The sequence below is a fragment of the Frankliniella occidentalis genome, unplaced genomic scaffold (assembly GCF_000697945.3).
Source record: "Frankliniella occidentalis isolate FOCC.00 unplaced genomic scaffold, Focc_3.1 Scaffold187, whole genome shotgun sequence".
NCBI classification, from domain to species: domain Eukaryota; kingdom Metazoa; phylum Arthropoda; class Insecta; order Thysanoptera; family Thripidae; genus Frankliniella; species Frankliniella occidentalis.
The window spans coordinates 309,941-327,527 of record NW_026267313.1 but is presented as its reverse complement, the minus strand read 5'-3'; the positions used below and the strand labels follow the sequence as shown (position 1 = coordinate 327,527).

Below are 17,587 nucleotides of genomic sequence, written 5' to 3'. Positions count from 1 at the left end.
CCACCCACCCTTCCACTTCTCTAGTCTCCCACCGGGGCGCTCTGGGCGGGCCGCCGTCTTCACACAGATGCTCGGCGGGTTGGCCTACCCAACGCGTTGCAGGCGCTGTCATTCGAGTGGGGCGTTTACCTCAACTACCAGCAGGGAGCTAGAGTCAGGGGCGTTTACGTTTTAGCCCAAATCCAGCTTCCTTCGTTAGCTGAAATACACCATGGGGGAAAACGGACCCACCCATCCGCCACCTGCATGCCATGCGGTAACTCCCATGATTACAACCAAGGGAGTAACCGGCGCCTTTCAGACACCTACCTCTCATCCATGCGAAATCGATGTCCAAACGACTGTCACTTGCTCCTCCGTCGCGTGGCGTGTCCTGAATACAACGACGCTCCTTGTGTTTGCAGTGGCGCCGGCCCAGGCCGCGGACAACACCATGATCGCCGGGTGCGTGAGGTCCGAGTACCAGCGCTGCGTGCACATGGCCGACCCCCTGCTCAAGGACGCGAGGTACATCTTCCCGGACAACATGGCCGACATCGACTTCGTCTGCGGGTGAGTCGCACGCTCCTGCGGGATGGGGAAGGGTTTGGTGTGGTTCTCACAGCCACTCGTTTACACGACCCCCGGCGCCTGTTGCGCCTCTGCCCCTCCAGGACGTGGAGCCAGTTTGTGACGTGCGTCAAGAGGTACATCGACCGCTGCTTCACCGAGTCGAGGCGCCAGGAGTTCAACAAGGCGGTGGAGAACCCCGTGGACTCGGTGTACCAGATGTGCACCGTGCCGCAGTACCAGAACGGTGAGCGAATCGTACACACGCCGAGAGTGGCGCTTTCGACAAGCGACGCGACAAATATTTCCCCTTCCATTTTCAGAGTACCTCCAGCATGCCACGTGCATCAAGAGCACCCTCACCGAGGACAGCCACTGCGGGCGCCACTACCGCCACCTCGTCGAACAGGTGTCCGGAGAGGTGGAGCGGGTCAGCTTGTGCTGGTGAGTCACCCGAACTAAATATAGAATTTTAGAAAAACAAAAGTTCGAAAAGTTTGCTACAAATTTTGTAAAGAAAACTTTTAGTTTTCCTGTACCACCTCTAGGCATATGGCTCACCCCTGCCCCCACATTCTATGCCTGTTGCAGCTCTCATCACCGCTTTCGCGAGTGCGTCCTGGACCAGACAGCACGCCAGTGCGACGGCCCGCGGCCGGGCGTGCCCATCTCGGGCTCGGCCTCCCGCTTTGCTCGGCAGATCCTCGACAAGGCCCTCAGCTTCCTGCGGGACCAGTGCAATAACTTCGTGTAAGAGACAATTTTTCGCCGTAATCGATAGATATTCACCATCTCCAAAAAAAGGCGTGTATTTGAAGTAGCCATGTGATTTCAGCCCGAACTCGCCCGAGTGCCCCGGTCTGGGGATATCCGGCGGCGACCCCTACATGTCCGGGAGGGACCCCAACAGCCCGGACAACAACGCCGTCAACCCCCGGCCCGCGCCCGTGCCGCTGTCGCCCTGGGAGCCCCGGCCCAAGCCCGCTGCCGGCAGCGCCCGCAGGGGCAAGACCCCGGCGCCCGGCGACTCGAGCGGCGCGGCGGCCTCGGGCGGCGGCCAGGGCGCCGTCGGCGCGGGGGCGTCGTCCGGGAGGGAGGGCGCCTCGGGTGAGTCCGCGGCGACGGCGCGCGGCAGCGAGATGGGCGACGGCGCCGTGCTCGTCTCACGCGCGTCTCCGTCCGCAGGGACAGGGTCCGGGACAGGGTCCGCGACAGGGTCCACGGCCGACAAGGTGCAGAAGCAGGACTGGGCCGCGGCGCACAAGCAGCCCGCGCAGCAGGCGCAGCCGGCGGGGGCCGGGGGCAGCCCGTGGCTGCCCGGCCGCGTGGAGGCGGTGCCCGGCAGGCCGACGGCCGCCCCCGGCCAGGGCCCCGGCTCCGGACAGCAGGCGGGGGCGGCGCAGGAGGCCGGGGCCACGCTCGCGGCCGGCCGGCCGTCGAGCTACGGCCGCGGCATGTCCTGGCCCACCTCCACTGCCATGACGCCCGCGGCCAGGACGCCCGCGCCCGCCCCCGCCGACTGGATGCCCAACAGCTACAGGGTAACCAACAGCGGCATCTCCAGGGTAGGTATTCCAGCCGGTCTGGTCACTCCAGACTCTACACCGCTTGCTTTGCTCACCGGCATTATCCTCTCAGGTGTCGACGGCCGCCCCCGGCTCTGACCCCTGGTTCCCGAGCACCCTGGCGGGCAGCGACTCGGCCGTCAACAGCAACGCGGTGGACGAGCCCAACCAGCAGGGGCTGAACGCGGCCGGCAGTCTGCCCGGAGCCGGCCCCAGGGCGGGCCCCGCCATCCTCCCCACCCTCCTCGCCGCCATCTCAGCACTCGTTTTGGGGCGGCTAGGTCTCGGAGACACTTGAGGCACGTTGAGACTTCGTCCTTTGCTGGCTCTCACTGAGGAAGAATGCGTGTGGAAGAATGCGATCGGCATTGTCATAAACTCTGCTTCTCCCTGGATGCCCATACATAATGTCAGTCGATCTTTAATGTAGGGGTGAAATTATGTTTTGCTTTGGAGTGTGATCTCTGTCCTTGTTTCGGTGTGACGTGACCTCGTCGGGAGGGGTCGTCGGGTGCGATAAGGTGCCGCCACAATGAACGTTTTCCGAGGCCACGCTAAATATGGCGCCTGCTGCGCGCTGGGTAGGCCGGCCCGCCGAGCAGCTGCGTGGAGCCGGCGGCCCGCCCACCCAGGGGCGTAGCGTCCGGCGAGAGAACGTAGGTCGCCCAACTTTCACCCCGCGTCATCCCGAAAAACGTTCCTTGCGGGAGCACCTATGATTCGTTAGCTCAACTGACCTTTACAGTTGACTAATCGATTGCCTAGTCGAACGGTTTCCTTACATATTGTACATAGCGTTTCTGTTTTGCTGAGGCTGCGCTTTGGCTGATAAAAATAATGAATAGTATTTTATTTTGTTGGAGTGTAAAAAATAAATGCTCGTTTCTTAGTAGTTTAGGTATAGTAAAGTACCACAGCTCCCGTTCAAAACGTCTACACTAACTTACTCCCTCATTGTTGTTATATGAAAAGTATCAATCTTTGGAAAATTAACTAATTCTATCTTCCGGGCGTTTTGAGTTGGAGTTGGATTTAAAGTTACCCACCAAACTATTGTGCCTTGTCACTTTAATAAAAGCTAGCAATTGTTAATTTTTGTAAAAGAAGTATTTTATTAAAAAATAATAATTTTTAAAAATGTCCAGAACTTGCTGGTGATATTTATCTAGGCTTTGATCAGCTTTGTATCTTTACTGAAATTGTCTGATGTTTAAATAAATTACATTGTAATAACCATCAGGTATTATTTTGTATGAACACCAACCACTCATTTTGTGACCACATCATAGCCAGAAGTTAGTGGAGGGACATCACTTGCCAAATGAGTATAGCTGCTGACTGGTGACTGGACAGTCAAACCAAATTGACTAGAGGTGAAAAGGGTACCCAAAAATGGTAGGAAAGTCAAAATTTAATTCAAGATCCAGATTTTAAGGTTCTTGCTGTGACTGGAACTGGAATGTGATTCAACAGAAAATGGAAAATGACTGAATTCATGGGCGTACACTGTCTGGGGGAAGTGATGCCCCTCTAGACGATGTGCATACGATCTTCAGACTTCCTCATCCTTGGGATGTAAATGTTTGTACTCAGAAAGGTCTGAGGATTCAAAGGTGAGCGTCTCAAAAGGAGTAGGATTTTCATCCTGCAAATGATATGAATAACATAATAAATAGTGTCATGCTTCCATCAATTAATTGCAGTTTGTATCTAACATGTTTGTTAAACCAATCAAAAGAAAACTCGGAAAACTTCACTAGAAAAAATGGGCAAACAGCATCTCAAAGTAAAATACTGAAGGGGTAAGGAATCTAGATATTAAAGAGAGCGCATATGTGAAAAACCACTAGCTGGTGTGCTTACCTGTTGGCATGTAGGTGCATCATTTAAGATGCTGTGAATGAACTGAGCTGCTACTAAGTTGACCATCTCATGGAGTACAGATTGGTGAGCAAATGGAAACTGCAGCAGTTTGAATCTGTTGGAAAGGCTGGCTCCATACCTTACAAGTTCCCCGACGGTTACATGTACAGTAGTGCGATTCTTAAGCAATTGCAGCCCAGAACTGAAACAATAAGACAAACAATACCTTCGATATGGACGTTGACAATTTATTGCAGTATCTGGTCTCACATTAATTACCTTCGGTTGGTGTTGCCCATCTGCTGAGTCTGCATTGCATCAAGCAAATCTGCCAAGGATATGTTTCTTAAACTTTCTGTTGATTCTGTGCCTTCTAGACTTTCAGTTGTGGCTGGAAGAGGCGGTGAGGCAGGTTCTGTTTTTATAGTGTCGGTAACCTCTAAGTGTGGCTTCTTTGCTACTGTTTCAGCACTATCTGTTTCTGCTCTGCGCTTAACTTGAGTTGGAGTCTCAAGAGGTGCAGATTCATCAATACTGGGAGCAGTAGCTATTTCTCCATTGAGAAATGCCAACAGGCCTTTAAAATCTGGACGGCGTACTGCTGGGATGTTTGCAGCCTAGAAATAATACTGAGAGTAAACCTACAAACACATAAAATGATGCAGAAGAGGCAAGTTACTCTCCAAAGATGATTTGACGTTCTCTTTCAATAATTTCTTTTTTACTAACATCATACTGCCTGAGTATACTGAGCAGATCAGCCATTTCGTTGCAGCTTCTAAACTGTCAGGAAAATAGAAGTAGCAATTCCTCTACATATGCCCGTACAATTTGACAAGAAAATATTGATCTGTTGATAAACAGCACAACTTTCAAACAAAAACAAATGGCCGCGCAACAGCTGCCGGCTTCCGGTCGCAACCGCCTTGTCTAAAACTCGACACTTCACCCAACAGACTTTTACTTCCCTAACCCATCAAAATTTTCGAGTAATTTGTCTAGGACACGATGGCGACGACACAAACCTCCGGTCGCCAGACGTGAGTCAAACTTGCACCACCCCCTCTCTAAAATTGCTGTTCAACCGAGCGTCCAACCGTCCAAATGTCTCTCGCAGGGAGTCTGCGGAAGCCGATGAACACCGCGACCAAGCCGGACGACCGGAGCAGCAGCACGACTCATTCAGCTTTCAGCAGTTTCAGCGCATCGACGACGTGAGTCCCACACATGGTCCGAACGCCCCCCGTGCAGCCCCGCATGACTCTGGTCGCTCCTGCCTCCGCGCCGCCCAGATCAACGAGTGGCTGGCTCGGCTGGCCGCGGCGCACGCGCCGGCCGCGCAGGTCGTGGACGGCGGCCGCAGCTTCGAGGGAAGGCCCATCCGAGGCCTGCGTCTCTTCCCCGGCCCGGACAAGCCCCGCGTCTTGATCGAGGCGGGTAAACAGTCCAAAAGGGATGGCACAGTCGGTTCCCACGTCGACGTTTCATCTAGAAACATTAACATCCAGAAAGTACGTCCGTCATTTGCCGTTTACTGACATGCCAATGCAAGCTCTCATAGCGCCTGGTAGGTAGGCAGCATATTGCCTGCAGTGCATGTCTGTACTGCGGGTCGGCCTACCGCGAGTCTCGCAGGCGCCGGGCTCCGGTAATTCGCCGATTGAATCTGAGAAAAGCGGACGCACTTTATGGACAATCCCTTATCTGGGGTGCCTTGACCCGCCCACTCCCATCCATGGCCGCAGGCATGCACGCGCAGGAGTGGATCACGACCAGCTCGGCGTGCTGGATCGTGCACCAGCTTCTGCACGGCTGCGGCCCGTCGGGGACGGCGCCGACGACGGGGTCGAAGCCGGCATCGCCTGCCTCCTGGAGACAGCGGACCGCCGAGCACTTCGAGTGGCACGTGTTCCCAAACGTGAACCCGGACGGCTACGAGTACTCGTTCATGACGGTACAGGAGAACTGCCAAAATTCCTGATTGTGTGTGCAATCCCGCAACACTAGTGTCTTCACTTCACGCGGACACCGCGTACTCATTCGCTCCAACGGGGCAAAACTGCCACCCTGTTGTACACACAGCGATGCGGGTTTGCCCACGCGCCCTGCAAAAACCTTGGACCAAAAGAGGCCCCGTAGCCCCGTAGTTAGTCAAGACGAGCTGCGTCTAGACAAGAGGGTCGCTTGGGTCGCTTGGGTCGCTGGGCCAATGCATGAGAAGAAAAACGTGTATGTGAGTGCGCAGCAGTGCTGCGGTGTGCCGATAAAGGTTAAAGGATCTGACTTATTTCTCTCGCATACATTGGCTCAACGACCCAAGCGACCCTCTTGTCTGGACGCAGCTCAAGCCTGCCGTTGCCTGTAAGGCACCACGGCCCCTGGAGTAGACAAATCCGTATCACTGATGTGCCGTAGCCCTAACACAGGACCGCATACACGCGCGTCGGCGCCGTTGTTGACTGCTTGCGCGCTGTCACCCTGTAGAATGTAAAGAAAAGTCCCTGCTCGCTGTTAGAACCGGAGCTGGAGGAAGACCCGCAGTAAGGGGCTCGTGTGCTTCGGCGTCGACGGTAACCGGAACTGGCCGTACGGCTGGACACGTAAGCCGCACCCCCAACAGATGCCGGGGTATACTCTACCACCAGAGTCCTCCGTGATTACCCCCACCTCACTCACCTCACAGCGGGCAGCTCCACGACGCGCCACCCCTGCGCGCGGAACTTCCCCGGGCGCGCGCCGCTGAGCGAACCGGAGACGCGCGCGCTGGCCGACTACGTGCGCGCGCTTCGCCCCTCCCTCAAGGTGTACATCAGCCTGCACTCGTCCAAGCAGATGATCCTCTTCCCGTGGGGATGCTGCACGGAGCCGAGCGCCGACCACGACGAGTTGGTAGGGAGGGGGGGGGAGTTTATTAGGGCACAAGTCGACCTCAAACTCTGACCTTCCCCCACCCCTTTAACACTCGCAGATGGAGATAGGCACTCGGGCGGCCAACGCTTTGGAGCGCGTACACGGCACTAAATTCGTAGTCGGTCCAATTTCAACAACCATCTGTGAGTAGTACAACAAGTGCAAAGGGGGTGAGCTCGCGCACCTCCGCTCCCACCACCCTCTTGACTCGCGGCCGCGGCCACAGACATGGCCCCCGGCAACAGCGTCGACTGGGCCTACTCCATCGGCATCAAGTACGCCTTCGCCATGGAGCTGCGCAACCCCGTCCAGGCGGAGCGCTACGTCCGCGCGTCGGCCATCGTCGACACCGGGGAGGAGACATTCGAGGCCATCATCACCATCCTGGCGGAGGTGGCGGGGAGGCTCGGCAGTGGCGGCGGCCAGCCCTCGGGCCAGCCCCAGCAGCGCGCCCCGCGCCCTCAACGCCCGCGAGCTCCGAAGCCATCGCGCAGGCGGAAGCTGCACGCCAGTAAGAATCTTCAACCAAAAAACTTACGCTCACGCCACGCTTGGCGCAGCCTGGCGGAACACACACATCTCCCACCCGCTCCCCCGCTCCCCTCCCCTGCAAGTTCACGCTCACGCAGTTGCTGAGCGTGGCGTGGGCGAGAGTTCTATATGCTCTGAATGTAGCTGACAGGGGCTGCCTGCCTCCCCTCCCCGAGGTCAACTCTCCACGCGAGGTACTCCACCTCGCGTCTCTCTGCCTGATACAGAAAATGACTGTTTCAGACGGCTCCACTAACGTCACGGTGGGTTGAACTGCTGCGGTCCTGTGAAGAGACTCCAAGAAAATAAGAAAACCTCACAAGGATGCCCAAGTATTACTCTCCTGTCTCTTGTCGAAGGTACTTCGTATATTAATTTATTTGCTACAATTAAAAAATAAGAGATGAAAACAAAAGATGTTGAAAATTAGGAGACAGGATTGCTAGGTGCATACAAGGGTGCAACCCCACATCCTGTTTTATTGACTTGCGCATGGGATAAATTATGAAAGTATGAGCCAAATGAGAAATAAATCAATTTTATTGATCTATATGGGGACTGCTTTGGACAGATCAGTACACTTCAATAAAACACTCAATAACATTATGCAACAATTGATAACAACAATTTGAAATAATATAACTATAAACAATACAATGTATACCAAAACCTCCAAGATATATATTTATAGACAACAAGGACTAACACAAAGTATTGTCTTTTCTGGTTACTATTAAATGCAATCCTATTCTGTAAAAGAAGTAACATCCACGTAATAAAGAACCAAAAAAAAACTCGGAATAAAAAAAGCTCAAAACGACTAGCTACAAGGCAGGACAGCTAAACAGGCAGTCACATTTTTAAAATGGCTTTGCTATCTTAAATGATCTCTAACAGCAAAGTCTGATTAATTATTTTGGTACCTATAACATAAGAATACAGTTGATATTTCCTCTGAGAAAAACAAAAACTGAAGTATGACCATCCTATAGATTAAATTGTTAGACAAAGAGAGAAGGAGAGAGGGGGAGAGTGAGAGATTAGACAAGATAGCTGCCAGTATATAAAGGTGGAATGACAAAAAGTGTGCATGTGCAAAAAGTACAATTTCCCCAAACAGTAATTTCAAACTTGAGTACATACACAATACATACTTCACAAGAAGTTAATGAAGTATCACTTCAAATCAAGAGAAATTTTATGTAATAAAAACTTTAACTAATCAAAGTATGTGAAAAAGTCCCAACAAGATACATAAAGGGTGTAAATGTAAAAAATTGTACCCGTCAATAAATATGGTCCCTTAAGTAAAATCTTTACAAAGAGTCACAAATGCAAAATAAATCATTAAATGCAAACTTTTGAAATCCTGTGGGTTAGAGATGTAAAATTGGACTGAGCACCAATTTTACAAAAAAAAAATTTAAAAGTTTCAGTTTGCTTTTTAGGAACTATTTCCCAACACATTCAAAGTCAGCGTTTAGGAAAATTCAATAAAGCATCAAGTTCGTTCAAAGGCACTGTCTTTACGACTGAACAAGCGCATTCGTCCTGAGTGTTGCGTTGCACTACTAATAACTTCCATCCACCGGCTGAATGTGTACTTGCTTTCAGCCCTAAAGAAGTAGACATGATTCTTGAATTGTAATTTGAACACGTAATCTTTATAAATACCATCACTCTCTGATGGTGGGCTCACGGTATATCCCAACAAAGGAAGACTTGCCAAAGGTGAATCATCCTAGTAATTAAGCAGGAACATTAATTATTTAATTATTAAAAGGCAAAAACGTTAATTTAAGTATATGAATAATCAAATACCTGGAAAGATTTGTAGAAAAATAGGCAAAAACTAGTAAATACAACCCACAATTTTTGCCATCCATTGCTGTTTTTGAATTTTCTTAGCAGGAATCCACTGAGCTGATTCTGGAAAAAAATAGGAAAGACAGATGAGATTTGTTGGTAGTCAACAGAGGTTATTTATGTAATATAATATTAGCTCTCTAAAGCTAAAAAAAATTAAAAGTAATGGCTCTGAACTGAAAAAGAACTTTAAACTAACCTCTACTCCACGAAGCTGATCACTCATGCTAATGCTTGTGTTTCGATGCCAACAAACTTGAACTGTAGTGTTGCTTCGCTGAGGAGACGGAGCCACTTTGTCACGGTCAATGTTCATTTCTCCACATTTATCAATGATTTCATCAGATGAGCCTACAAGTTGCAAAAACTATTAGGTCATCATATGATATTTTACAGTTTTAAATTTATGACTTTCTTTACATTTTTGAACTTTAGGTAAGAGAAGGTAGTGTGAATTACTTACTACAAGACTTTAAGCTTAAATACTGCAGCTTATCTTCACTGCAGTCTCTAACATTTTGAATCGCTGATTTTAAGTCTTCAAGCCATTTATCTTTCTCTTCCTGACTGCTTGCAGCAACAGTTAAGGCCCTGAAGATTGGAGCAAAATTAAAAATTATATTATAACTTTCCGCGCAACATATGGAGCTGTTACATAGGTATTTGGAACCCCTTCACTCGAAAAGTAATGAATTGAGTATTGTTACACTGACCTATTGCCACCATAAATGGTAAAGCAGTAGTTAGCACCCATTTTGTACTCCGCTTCTTCCACCATGACTCCTCTCAAGGGCATGAGACCATGCACTTTGAAATGCAGGCTTGGGTACTGAAGACGATTTGTGTATAGGAGCACATCAGAAAACTGCCAACCAAAACAGATCATTAGAGCTCTATAGGATAGAAAGGAAGATAAAAAATCAAACACAATATCAATCCAGACGAATACATACTAAGAAAAACATTCTTTGCTGATATCCCTTTCGGGAATGTTTTAATAAACAGCCTTGACGCAAAAACTCCCTGTTGGTCTGCACAAGACAGTCAAAACCAACTGTTTCCCTCTGGAGCTCACAAAGTTGAACTAAGTTTTCCTAAGGGGCAAAAGTTGGATAAAGAGTTTGCCTGGGAGGATTCAGAATTAAAACCGCAATAATTTTAAAATAGTGTTATACTAACAGAGCTCTTCAGAAGGTCAGGTACACTTTGAAGTATAGTACCAAGTTGTTGTTTTGCAAGTAAACAATCCTGATAATCAGAATGCTGCGTTCCATAGTGACGGATGAGGCCTGTGAAGTACACATGAAAAAATTGTTATCAAAACAATGGAAAAAATAAAAGCCATAGGAAGTTTCCTAGGAAAAAGCAGCAGCCAAAGTACAGAGAGATATACTCACGTTCCAGCAATGTTTCATAATGTAGGAGTCGCTGGAGAGGTTTCAAAATAAACGCAGTAAGAGGAAGATAACATACTTTCTGTAGTTCAAAGTCGCGATAAACTTGCTCAAAGTTTGTATTTTTACGGAAAGCATAATCCAAGCTCTCCAGTACAGAGTAGTGTTCATCCAAATAACGACCATATAGTTGCTAATGATGGCAAAGACGAGGCAAATTAAAAAGAGACAAAAGTAAAGCCAAGACCAGATTTACTAAACTAATGAGTAATTTACCAAAATCAAATCCATGTTGGTTAGAAGAATGCAGCCCATGTGCTGCTGTTGGACATCCAAACAGTTTTCCCAAGTTGTAACTCGCTGCTCAACATCCCTCAAAATTCTCAAGTGAAGGTCATATATAGGGTCAATGAGAGAGAAGAGTGTGTTCAGAACCTCTGTTGGCATATTGTCTTCTTTTTCGACTTCATCTCGGAACCACTGTAATGGTATCATATCATAAATGTAAAGAAAATGGATCTTCACAAATTAATTTTCAATGTACATAGATACCTTGACCTGACGCAAGGATACTTATGATGCCCACTCACCACATTAATGACACTAAGGTCTTTCTTGTATGTACGCTCTGTCATCAGCATTTCTTTAGCAATAAAGTATGCTCGATCTGTAGTATGTCTCTGAAAATATAGATAACTCCGTAAAACATAGGTTTTTAAAAAAAGTTTGATCACGAAGTTCTGTCATTGGTCATCCAGTCTACCTTTTTCTTAATGTTTGTTTCAGTTTCTGCTAAGCCATTACGATTGTCCACTTCATCTTGATTAGGCTTGATTGGGCTAAGAGACGGAGATTTGAGGTCTTGAGAAATAATACTAAACATAAGAAACCAACAAAAATTACTAGATTGTTTTGAATATTCTCAAACTACATTCAATGGGTTTAAATCAAAACCAACCTTTGATTATCGAGAACATTATTGCCATTGGTGATTAGTTTGCCAGAGTCCTTCTTGAAGTCCAGGTCTGAGGTAGGCAGAGGTGGTATATCTGGAGCAGTTGGAGTTACAACATCTTTTTCTGAAACATAAAATAAACAAAATTAAGAACCACTTTCCTATTTATCACCAAGATGTTCACCAATAAAATATAAAGGGTCATGCTAGAATTAAATTATGTCAGGAAAGGTGCTTTGGGAAACAAAGTTGTCTTGCACAAAAGAGACTAAAAACTCATAGAATAGAACAGGTACAATGAAGCAGATTAACATAAAGGCAGGAACCAAATAAATAGCACCAAGAACATAAATTAACATAAAAGCTTGCTTGGCTAAAAAAATGATAACACTAAAAATGCCTAAGAGGTGTAGATTTTAAGGTCACAAAATAAAAATAAACACTTTCAGAAGAAAAACTTTCAGCTGCGTACTATCATTACTGCAATGCTGTTGAATGTCTGTTTCAAAATAATGAAAATACAGTACTATAAAAAACATGGCAAACCAAAAACAATAATAAGTCAAGGAGGCATATTTAAATGAGCTTAGCATGCAGGTCAACGAGAATAAAAATATCTATAAGGTATTTTGTATGTTACTCACTTCTCATAAGAGTACATGATCAATGACCACTTAATGCTGCAATAATGAATAATAAAGATGTGGGAATAACAAAACAGGGAATTGATTTTAGAACAAATCAACATGTGTTCTGAGGTAAGGAGGGGAAATGCACGAAAAAATTTTTGTCATAAAATCATAGAGAAAAGATAAACAGAAACAAAACCAACACAAAAATGATAGACCTAATACTACAAACCAAAAAGAAAGTAGTGTGGTAAAAGTTCAACCATTTCCATTTGTAAAAATTAATTTATTTTCTCAACATACAGTCTAAGTTTAACATCAATGACATCCTGAATTTGAATAGATACCATAGAAAACTTAAAATGTAACAGTGAATTGTATCACACTCACTTTCACGAATGCAGCTTAATACACAACCACAAAATATAACAAAAACAAAGAAAGATCATGTGAACACAGGAATTATTTTGTGAGGCATAGTGAGACAATTTTAGGCTCCCATAAGGCTTTGGTTCTTACTCCAGAAATTGAGGGCAAAATGGCAAATATGGGCCACAAACACTGATAAAAATTGTGGTAAACGACATTTACCAATGATTTTAAATATACCTACCTTTGCAACACTGGAGCACATATTAGCAAAATATTGTGAGCGAACAAAAACTTCCTTTGTAGGAAATGAGCATTATCCTTATTAAAACGCAAGGATGCATAAAAGTAGAAAAGTGGAATAAAGTTTACTGAGACATACTGTAACTTCAATTTCTAATTTGAAGCTCTTACACACCAAATGTCACTTTTGCACTTTTGTCAAAATGCAAATTCAATAACTTTTATTTTATTTTTCATTATTTTTAAATTGAACTTCCTCTAGAAAGGAGTAAATAAATTTTTTTCAAAGCAAGATGTCATAACATTTGAACCACAGTCACAACACACACACAATTTGTAAAAACTTACTATTCTTGTTCCTTTGAATCTAACTAGCCTCACAATACAAATAATTATACTAGACATAATACTGAAGTCAAGGGCAATAACTTTTTTAACAAAATTAACAAAGAACAGAGAAAAGGTAACAGGGAGGAAATATTTACAAGAGGATGATTGGTTGGAGTAACATTACACAAGGATAGAACATCAGGAAAAACAACAGATTGAAAGTGATTCAAAGTTGTATTGTCGAATGAAATGAGCTTCACTGATAAAGCTCATAAACAGAAATCAAAACTGCAAGATCAGAAGACAGTAAGAGGAAGAAGAAGCCTTGAATAGTCTCTGTTAGCCTTCAGATCTGAGAAAACAAGGGGTCTCGAAAACAAGTGGGGAGTGGGGATTTTAGATAGAAGTTAAGAAACGTACTGCATACATGATGAAAGAATGCACCATGGAAGAGTGGCTGTTCCCCCTCGATTTCTCAAAGGTATCAAGATTGCCATGAAATGGTCTACAAAATCAGGACAGAATAGAGGCTCGTTAACAATAAATAAAACTAACTATAAAATATCTTTGGCACATCCTCCTTCATCTCACAATACAATAGTGGAGACGCCATAGGCTTCTTCAGATAACTATAAAATAAAACCACAACATTCATGATGAAAGACAAATCAGAGATGAATGATACCACCACACCATTCTTATTTTGGCAACAGGAAAAACTACTGCTACTATGCAATAGAATACTGAATGTATTAGGTAACTTACATGTACCTAAATATACCTCACGATCCAGAGAAATACTCTTTCTGAGCAATTATTTGAAACCAAATCACAATTTAAATCAGCACTATCAGGGACATAAATCAACCCAAACTGCAAAGATAACATTTTGAAAATTGGGTGAGCATTTCTGACTTGAGAGCTGAGTGCAAGCTACAGGAAACAAAGCCTTCAAGAGGCAAAGATCTTAAGATAAGAAAATCATATCACTGGCAGTGAAACTGGCATAGCGAACTACATATCTTCAAACACTGGCAAAAAGCACTGAGTGCAAAATGATGTACTAATTTTCCCACATACCACATTCCTTTAAGTGCAGAAATTTGTACTAATTACGTCAAGAGGCTAAGAAGCCCAAATGTTGAACAAACTTAGGCCAAGTAGACTTAAAAGCCGTACTTCCAGCAACAATACAATTTTTAATACCAAACAACTCAATCAATCAACAACCAAACGAAATAAAAATATTAAAACAATGCTTAAGGAAAACGTCACTTTCTCATGCACGACATTACAAATGGACAAATGAAATAGTAAATGTCCACAGCCAAAGGATGAAATCCATTTAACACTAACAAACAAACAAAATCTGTAAACAACAACATTCTACCTGTTTGCTAATGGATAAAAAAGCAATAAATATACTTATTTTCTTCACAGCGCTCAGTAAAATTGAAGGGAGGTACTATGAACCAGATTACGATGTTTGAATTCAATGCAGTTCACACTCATAAACACAAGTAGAAAGAAGTAAAAAGTTTATCTTCAATACCTGATTATAGTACAGGTAATTGATGAAAAGAGACCTTAATCTGGACTAGCAAAGTTTTGAAGATTTTATTGAGCTTATTACTGTACTTTAAAAAACAATGACGTCATCAGTCTATGTTCATTTAATACAAAAAATGATTTAAAAACAAGAAATTCTGAAGGCAACTGATTGAGACTCATTGAAACTACCTCCACACTGAGATACTACTAAGTTCAGATGACAATAATTCTTTGTGTAAGCTAAACTCATTCTTTTACTAGGCCAAATTTTCAAAATAAAATTTGATAAAAGAAGATTTGGGGAGAATGAAGAGGACAGTACAACCACAAGTTTGCATATGGTAAGACAAGCTAAGAGACCAAACAACCTCACTCAAAAAAGGTAAAAAAAAAAGGAACTAAACTGCAAGCCATACAAAAACAATAATTTAAAACAAAAAACTGCTCAAATATACTTTAATTTGCATACTACATATGCATTTTCCCAAAAACAAAAAAGGTCAAACCAAACCAAAATTGAAAAGCGCCTGTTTCCCATACTGATCTAGGTAATTTAAAAGTAGGTATTTACATGATCCACAATTTATTATACTTCCAAGCAGGTCACTGAGGAACCTGCACACCCCAAATATGATTTGTTGAAAGCACACAGGCACCTCAGTCTTTCTAAATTGTAGCTTAAATGGGATCAGCTAGGAAAATTTTTCACTGCACTGTCACAAAATAAAAAGAGGAATATAACACTGCAATAAAATGCGCTACTCAGATTGGTGGGTTTGGAAAGCTACGGTGATGACTACCTCTTCAAGTTTGAATTAAATAGAATAAATTTGCTTGTGAACCATGCCTTTTTAAACATTGAGATACAGAACTGGCCTAACAGTGCTGACTTGAGCAAAAAAAGAACAGAACACACTAGGTATTGCTTATTGCAGGAAATTACTCCTGAACACTTGAAACAAACTTGTCTTACCATATACACAATCAAAGACCACAACACTTACTCTCCGTAAAGTGAATGTGTTGTGACCTATTGTGGCCGATGCGAAGAGGGAAGGATAGAGGTGGAACTTAGGTCATAAAGTATGTAGCGCCGTTACGATAGTACCAGCAAGTACCTTCCATCACTGTAAAATACAACAAAACACAAAGGTTGTATGAGAAACAAAAACTGAAGTACTGTCTACCCTCAATCATTTAAATATTCCATAGGAATACTTAAGAGAAGAAAGGGAATCTACATTCTCAATCTCCCAAAGTCAACCTGAACAGTATTTTCACAATTCCCTCCTCCATATTGACTGATCACTGTTTAAGTAAAGTACATGTGAGGTGACTGCATGTTTTCAGCATTGAAAGCAATTGAATGCAGAGCATGATAAATTAAATGGTAATAATGTTTTGCATACTTTAACATTATTAAGAGAAACAAATACAAAATCTGGTATGGAAATTGGGAGTTTTTATGAAGAATGTAATTTTAAAACAATTCCCTAACAGATAACAGCTATGAGCAAACAACCAAATCATTCTTAGAGATCACTCATCCTCATCTTGCATGCATGGTTGACTTGGCATGCAACCTGGGTTTTGCAGCTACAAAGAAGAAATTATTAGAAAAATAAAATCAGTAAAATTTGTAAAATCTGATCCTACTTCACTTAAAAAATCAGCGGAATTCATCACATACTTAATACTGTTACACCTACACAAGTAGCAATTCCAGAAACAATCATGCCAGCGGCTATGATGAAGCTGTAAGATAATAGCCTAACATGACTTGAATAAAACATTAGTTTTTTTCTAAAGTAACATTTAAAAGAAAAGATAATGGAAAAGAAGCATATTAGAAATGCAAAAGTTATGGAGGCATAACTTGGTAATAGTTCATTGATCAAGTAAAGAATATCTTTGAAACGTAGTATAGGACAACATGCTCAGTTGAAGGGATAACAAAGTGTTCTGAGTGCTGAAAGAATTATTGCTTGGGAAAGGCTCTTGAAATAGTTACTGCGATTGGAGTGGTCCAAATAATCCCAACGATAAAACTAATAGATTTAAAACATTTCACAAACACACAAAACAGCAAAGACAGCAAGAAAACCAAACAAAAACCTGCTGGCCTAAAATATTTGAACTATCACCATTTGTGCGATAAAGGGGACGCCCTGTTTGTCCGACAAGTTATTTGTCCGACAGCCGCATTTAAGTAAATATATTAAATAAATAAAGTATTACAATAACAGGGAAAGGGCTCGTTTCACTTGTCCGACGCGAAGAGTTGCGTTTCAAACTTTAATAGATACTAGAAAAAGTAGTTCCTGCAGTAGGGTTCAAGTTCTTGAACAACAATAAGTTGTAACAATAAGTAGGAGTTATTACAATAACTCAGAGTTATTGAAATAACTTTCACTGGCGCGCCCGGTAGCTTGGCCCAAAATCGAGGGTCAGGACTCGGATTTTGCTCATCGGTGGTTTTTCTATAAGACAAAACGATGCTGGTTACGGTGGACTTTGTCCGGGCGCTCTGCGATGTCGGGAACCCACCGCGCATCGGCGTTAAAGATTTAGGCCCGCGCGGGGTCCGAGCGGGGCGGCGGCTCGCGGACGGCTGTAGCGGTGGCCGCGCGCTGCACAGGTGAGTCATATTCACATCAAATGTAACCCAGGGGGCCCTCTTTCGAACACCACCCGTCCGGTGGCCGTGCGCCGTATCGTTCGACCTAGCGAGAGAGTTAAAGCCTCCCGGAGTAGTTAGGCCCTACGGAGACCAACGTTCATATTTTTGAGGTGCGTGAAGCGCAGAACTCTTCCTTAGCGTCCTATACATCG

The 17,587-nt window shown here is 44.4% G+C and overlaps 4 protein-coding genes across 7 annotated transcripts in view; 2 read left to right on the top strand and 2 right to left on the bottom strand.

The window, feature by feature from the left end:
- The window catches only part of LOC113208487 (trithorax group protein osa-like), a 27,921-nt gene extending 24,571 nt beyond the window's left edge, over positions 1–3,350 (top strand). Inside the window, exons 3-9 of one of the 2 annotated variants that reach the window (XM_052272113.1) lie at positions 405–552; positions 654–796; positions 873–993; positions 1,141–1,299; positions 1,385–1,656; positions 1,735–2,114; positions 2,188–3,350. In XM_052272113.1, the coding sequence (XP_052128073.1) occupies positions 405–552; positions 654–796; positions 873–993; positions 1,141–1,299; positions 1,385–1,656; positions 1,735–2,114; positions 2,188–2,412 (1,448 nt within the window). In that variant the 3' untranslated portion in view covers positions 2,413–3,350. Of the gene's footprint in view, positions 1–404; positions 553–653; positions 797–872; positions 994–1,140; positions 1,300–1,384; positions 2,115–2,187 lie in introns of both variants that reach the window. The other variant, XM_052272112.1, reaches the window with a different exon arrangement.
- Positions 3,351–3,507: 157 nt separating this feature from the next.
- LOC113208504 (parafibromin-like) lies at positions 3,508–5,553 on the bottom strand. The gene is made up of 4 exons (XM_026425523.2): positions 4,707–5,553; positions 4,257–4,594; positions 3,978–4,179; positions 3,508–3,759 (listed from the first exon to the last, which is right to left on the bottom strand). Exons 1-4 carry the CDS (start codon positions 4,740–4,742, stop codon positions 3,667–3,669), a joined length of 669 nt encoding a protein of 222 aa, XP_026281308.1. The 5' UTR covers positions 4,743–5,553; the 3' UTR covers positions 3,508–3,666.
- An 86-nt stretch (positions 5,554–5,639) lies between these two features.
- Positions 5,640–7,795, top strand: LOC113208503 (zinc carboxypeptidase-like). The gene is made up of 5 exons (XM_052272119.1): positions 5,640–5,950; positions 6,583–6,866; positions 6,946–7,030; positions 7,114–7,398; positions 7,662–7,795. The coding sequence occupies exons 1-5, from the start codon at positions 5,713–5,715 to the stop codon at positions 7,688–7,690; spliced, it is 921 nt and encodes a 306-aa protein (XP_052128079.1). The 5' UTR covers positions 5,640–5,712; the 3' UTR covers positions 7,691–7,795.
- Positions 7,796–7,940: 145 nt separating this feature from the next.
- Positions 7,941–17,587, bottom strand: part of LOC113208502 (FERM, ARHGEF and pleckstrin domain-containing protein 1) — a 51,556-nt gene continuing 41,909 nt past the window's right edge. For all 3 annotated transcript variants that reach the window (XM_026425517.2, XM_026425519.2, XM_026425518.2), the window contains 12 exons: positions 11,637–11,757; positions 11,442–11,553; positions 11,269–11,358; positions 10,955–11,158; positions 10,682–10,871; positions 10,464–10,573; positions 10,238–10,378; positions 9,998–10,149; positions 9,748–9,875; positions 9,484–9,635; positions 9,240–9,347; positions 7,941–9,159 (listed from right to left, as the gene is read on the bottom strand). In XM_026425517.2, coding sequence (XP_026281302.1) covers positions 8,920–9,159; positions 9,240–9,347; positions 9,484–9,635; positions 9,748–9,875; positions 9,998–10,149; positions 10,238–10,378; positions 10,464–10,573; positions 10,682–10,871; positions 10,955–11,158; positions 11,269–11,358; positions 11,442–11,553; positions 11,637–11,757 — 1,748 coding nt within the window. In that variant the 3' untranslated portion in view covers positions 7,941–8,919. The remainder of the gene's footprint in view (positions 9,160–9,239; positions 9,348–9,483; positions 9,636–9,747; positions 9,876–9,997; positions 10,150–10,237; positions 10,379–10,463; positions 10,574–10,681; positions 10,872–10,954; positions 11,159–11,268; positions 11,359–11,441; positions 11,554–11,636; positions 11,758–17,587) is intronic.

Bases quoted from the DNA above. Each gene is read 5' to 3' on its own strand.
- LOC113208503 (XM_052272119.1), top strand. From the start codon at position 5,713: ATGGCCGCAGGCATGCACGCGCAGGAGTGGATCACGACCAGCTCGGCG. The intron at 5,951-6,582 runs ATTCCTGATTGT...TGGACACGTAAG, and splicing joins GGTACAGGAGAACTGCCAAA to CCGCACCCCCAACAGATGCC. The intron at 6,867-6,945 runs GTAGGGAGGGGG...TAACACTCGCAG, and splicing joins GCGCCGACCACGACGAGTTG to ATGGAGATAGGCACTCGGGC.
- LOC113208504 (XM_026425523.2), bottom strand. From the start codon at position 4,742: ATGGCTGATCTGCTCAGTATACTCAGGCAGTATGAT. The intron at 4,595-4,706 runs GTTAGTAAAAAA...TATTATTTCTAG, and splicing joins GTATACTCAGGCAGTATGAT to GCTGCAAACATCCCAGCAGT. The intron at 4,180-4,256 runs GTAATTAATGTG...TTATTGTTTCAG, and splicing joins ATGGGCAACACCAACCGAAG to TTCTGGGCTGCAATTGCTTA.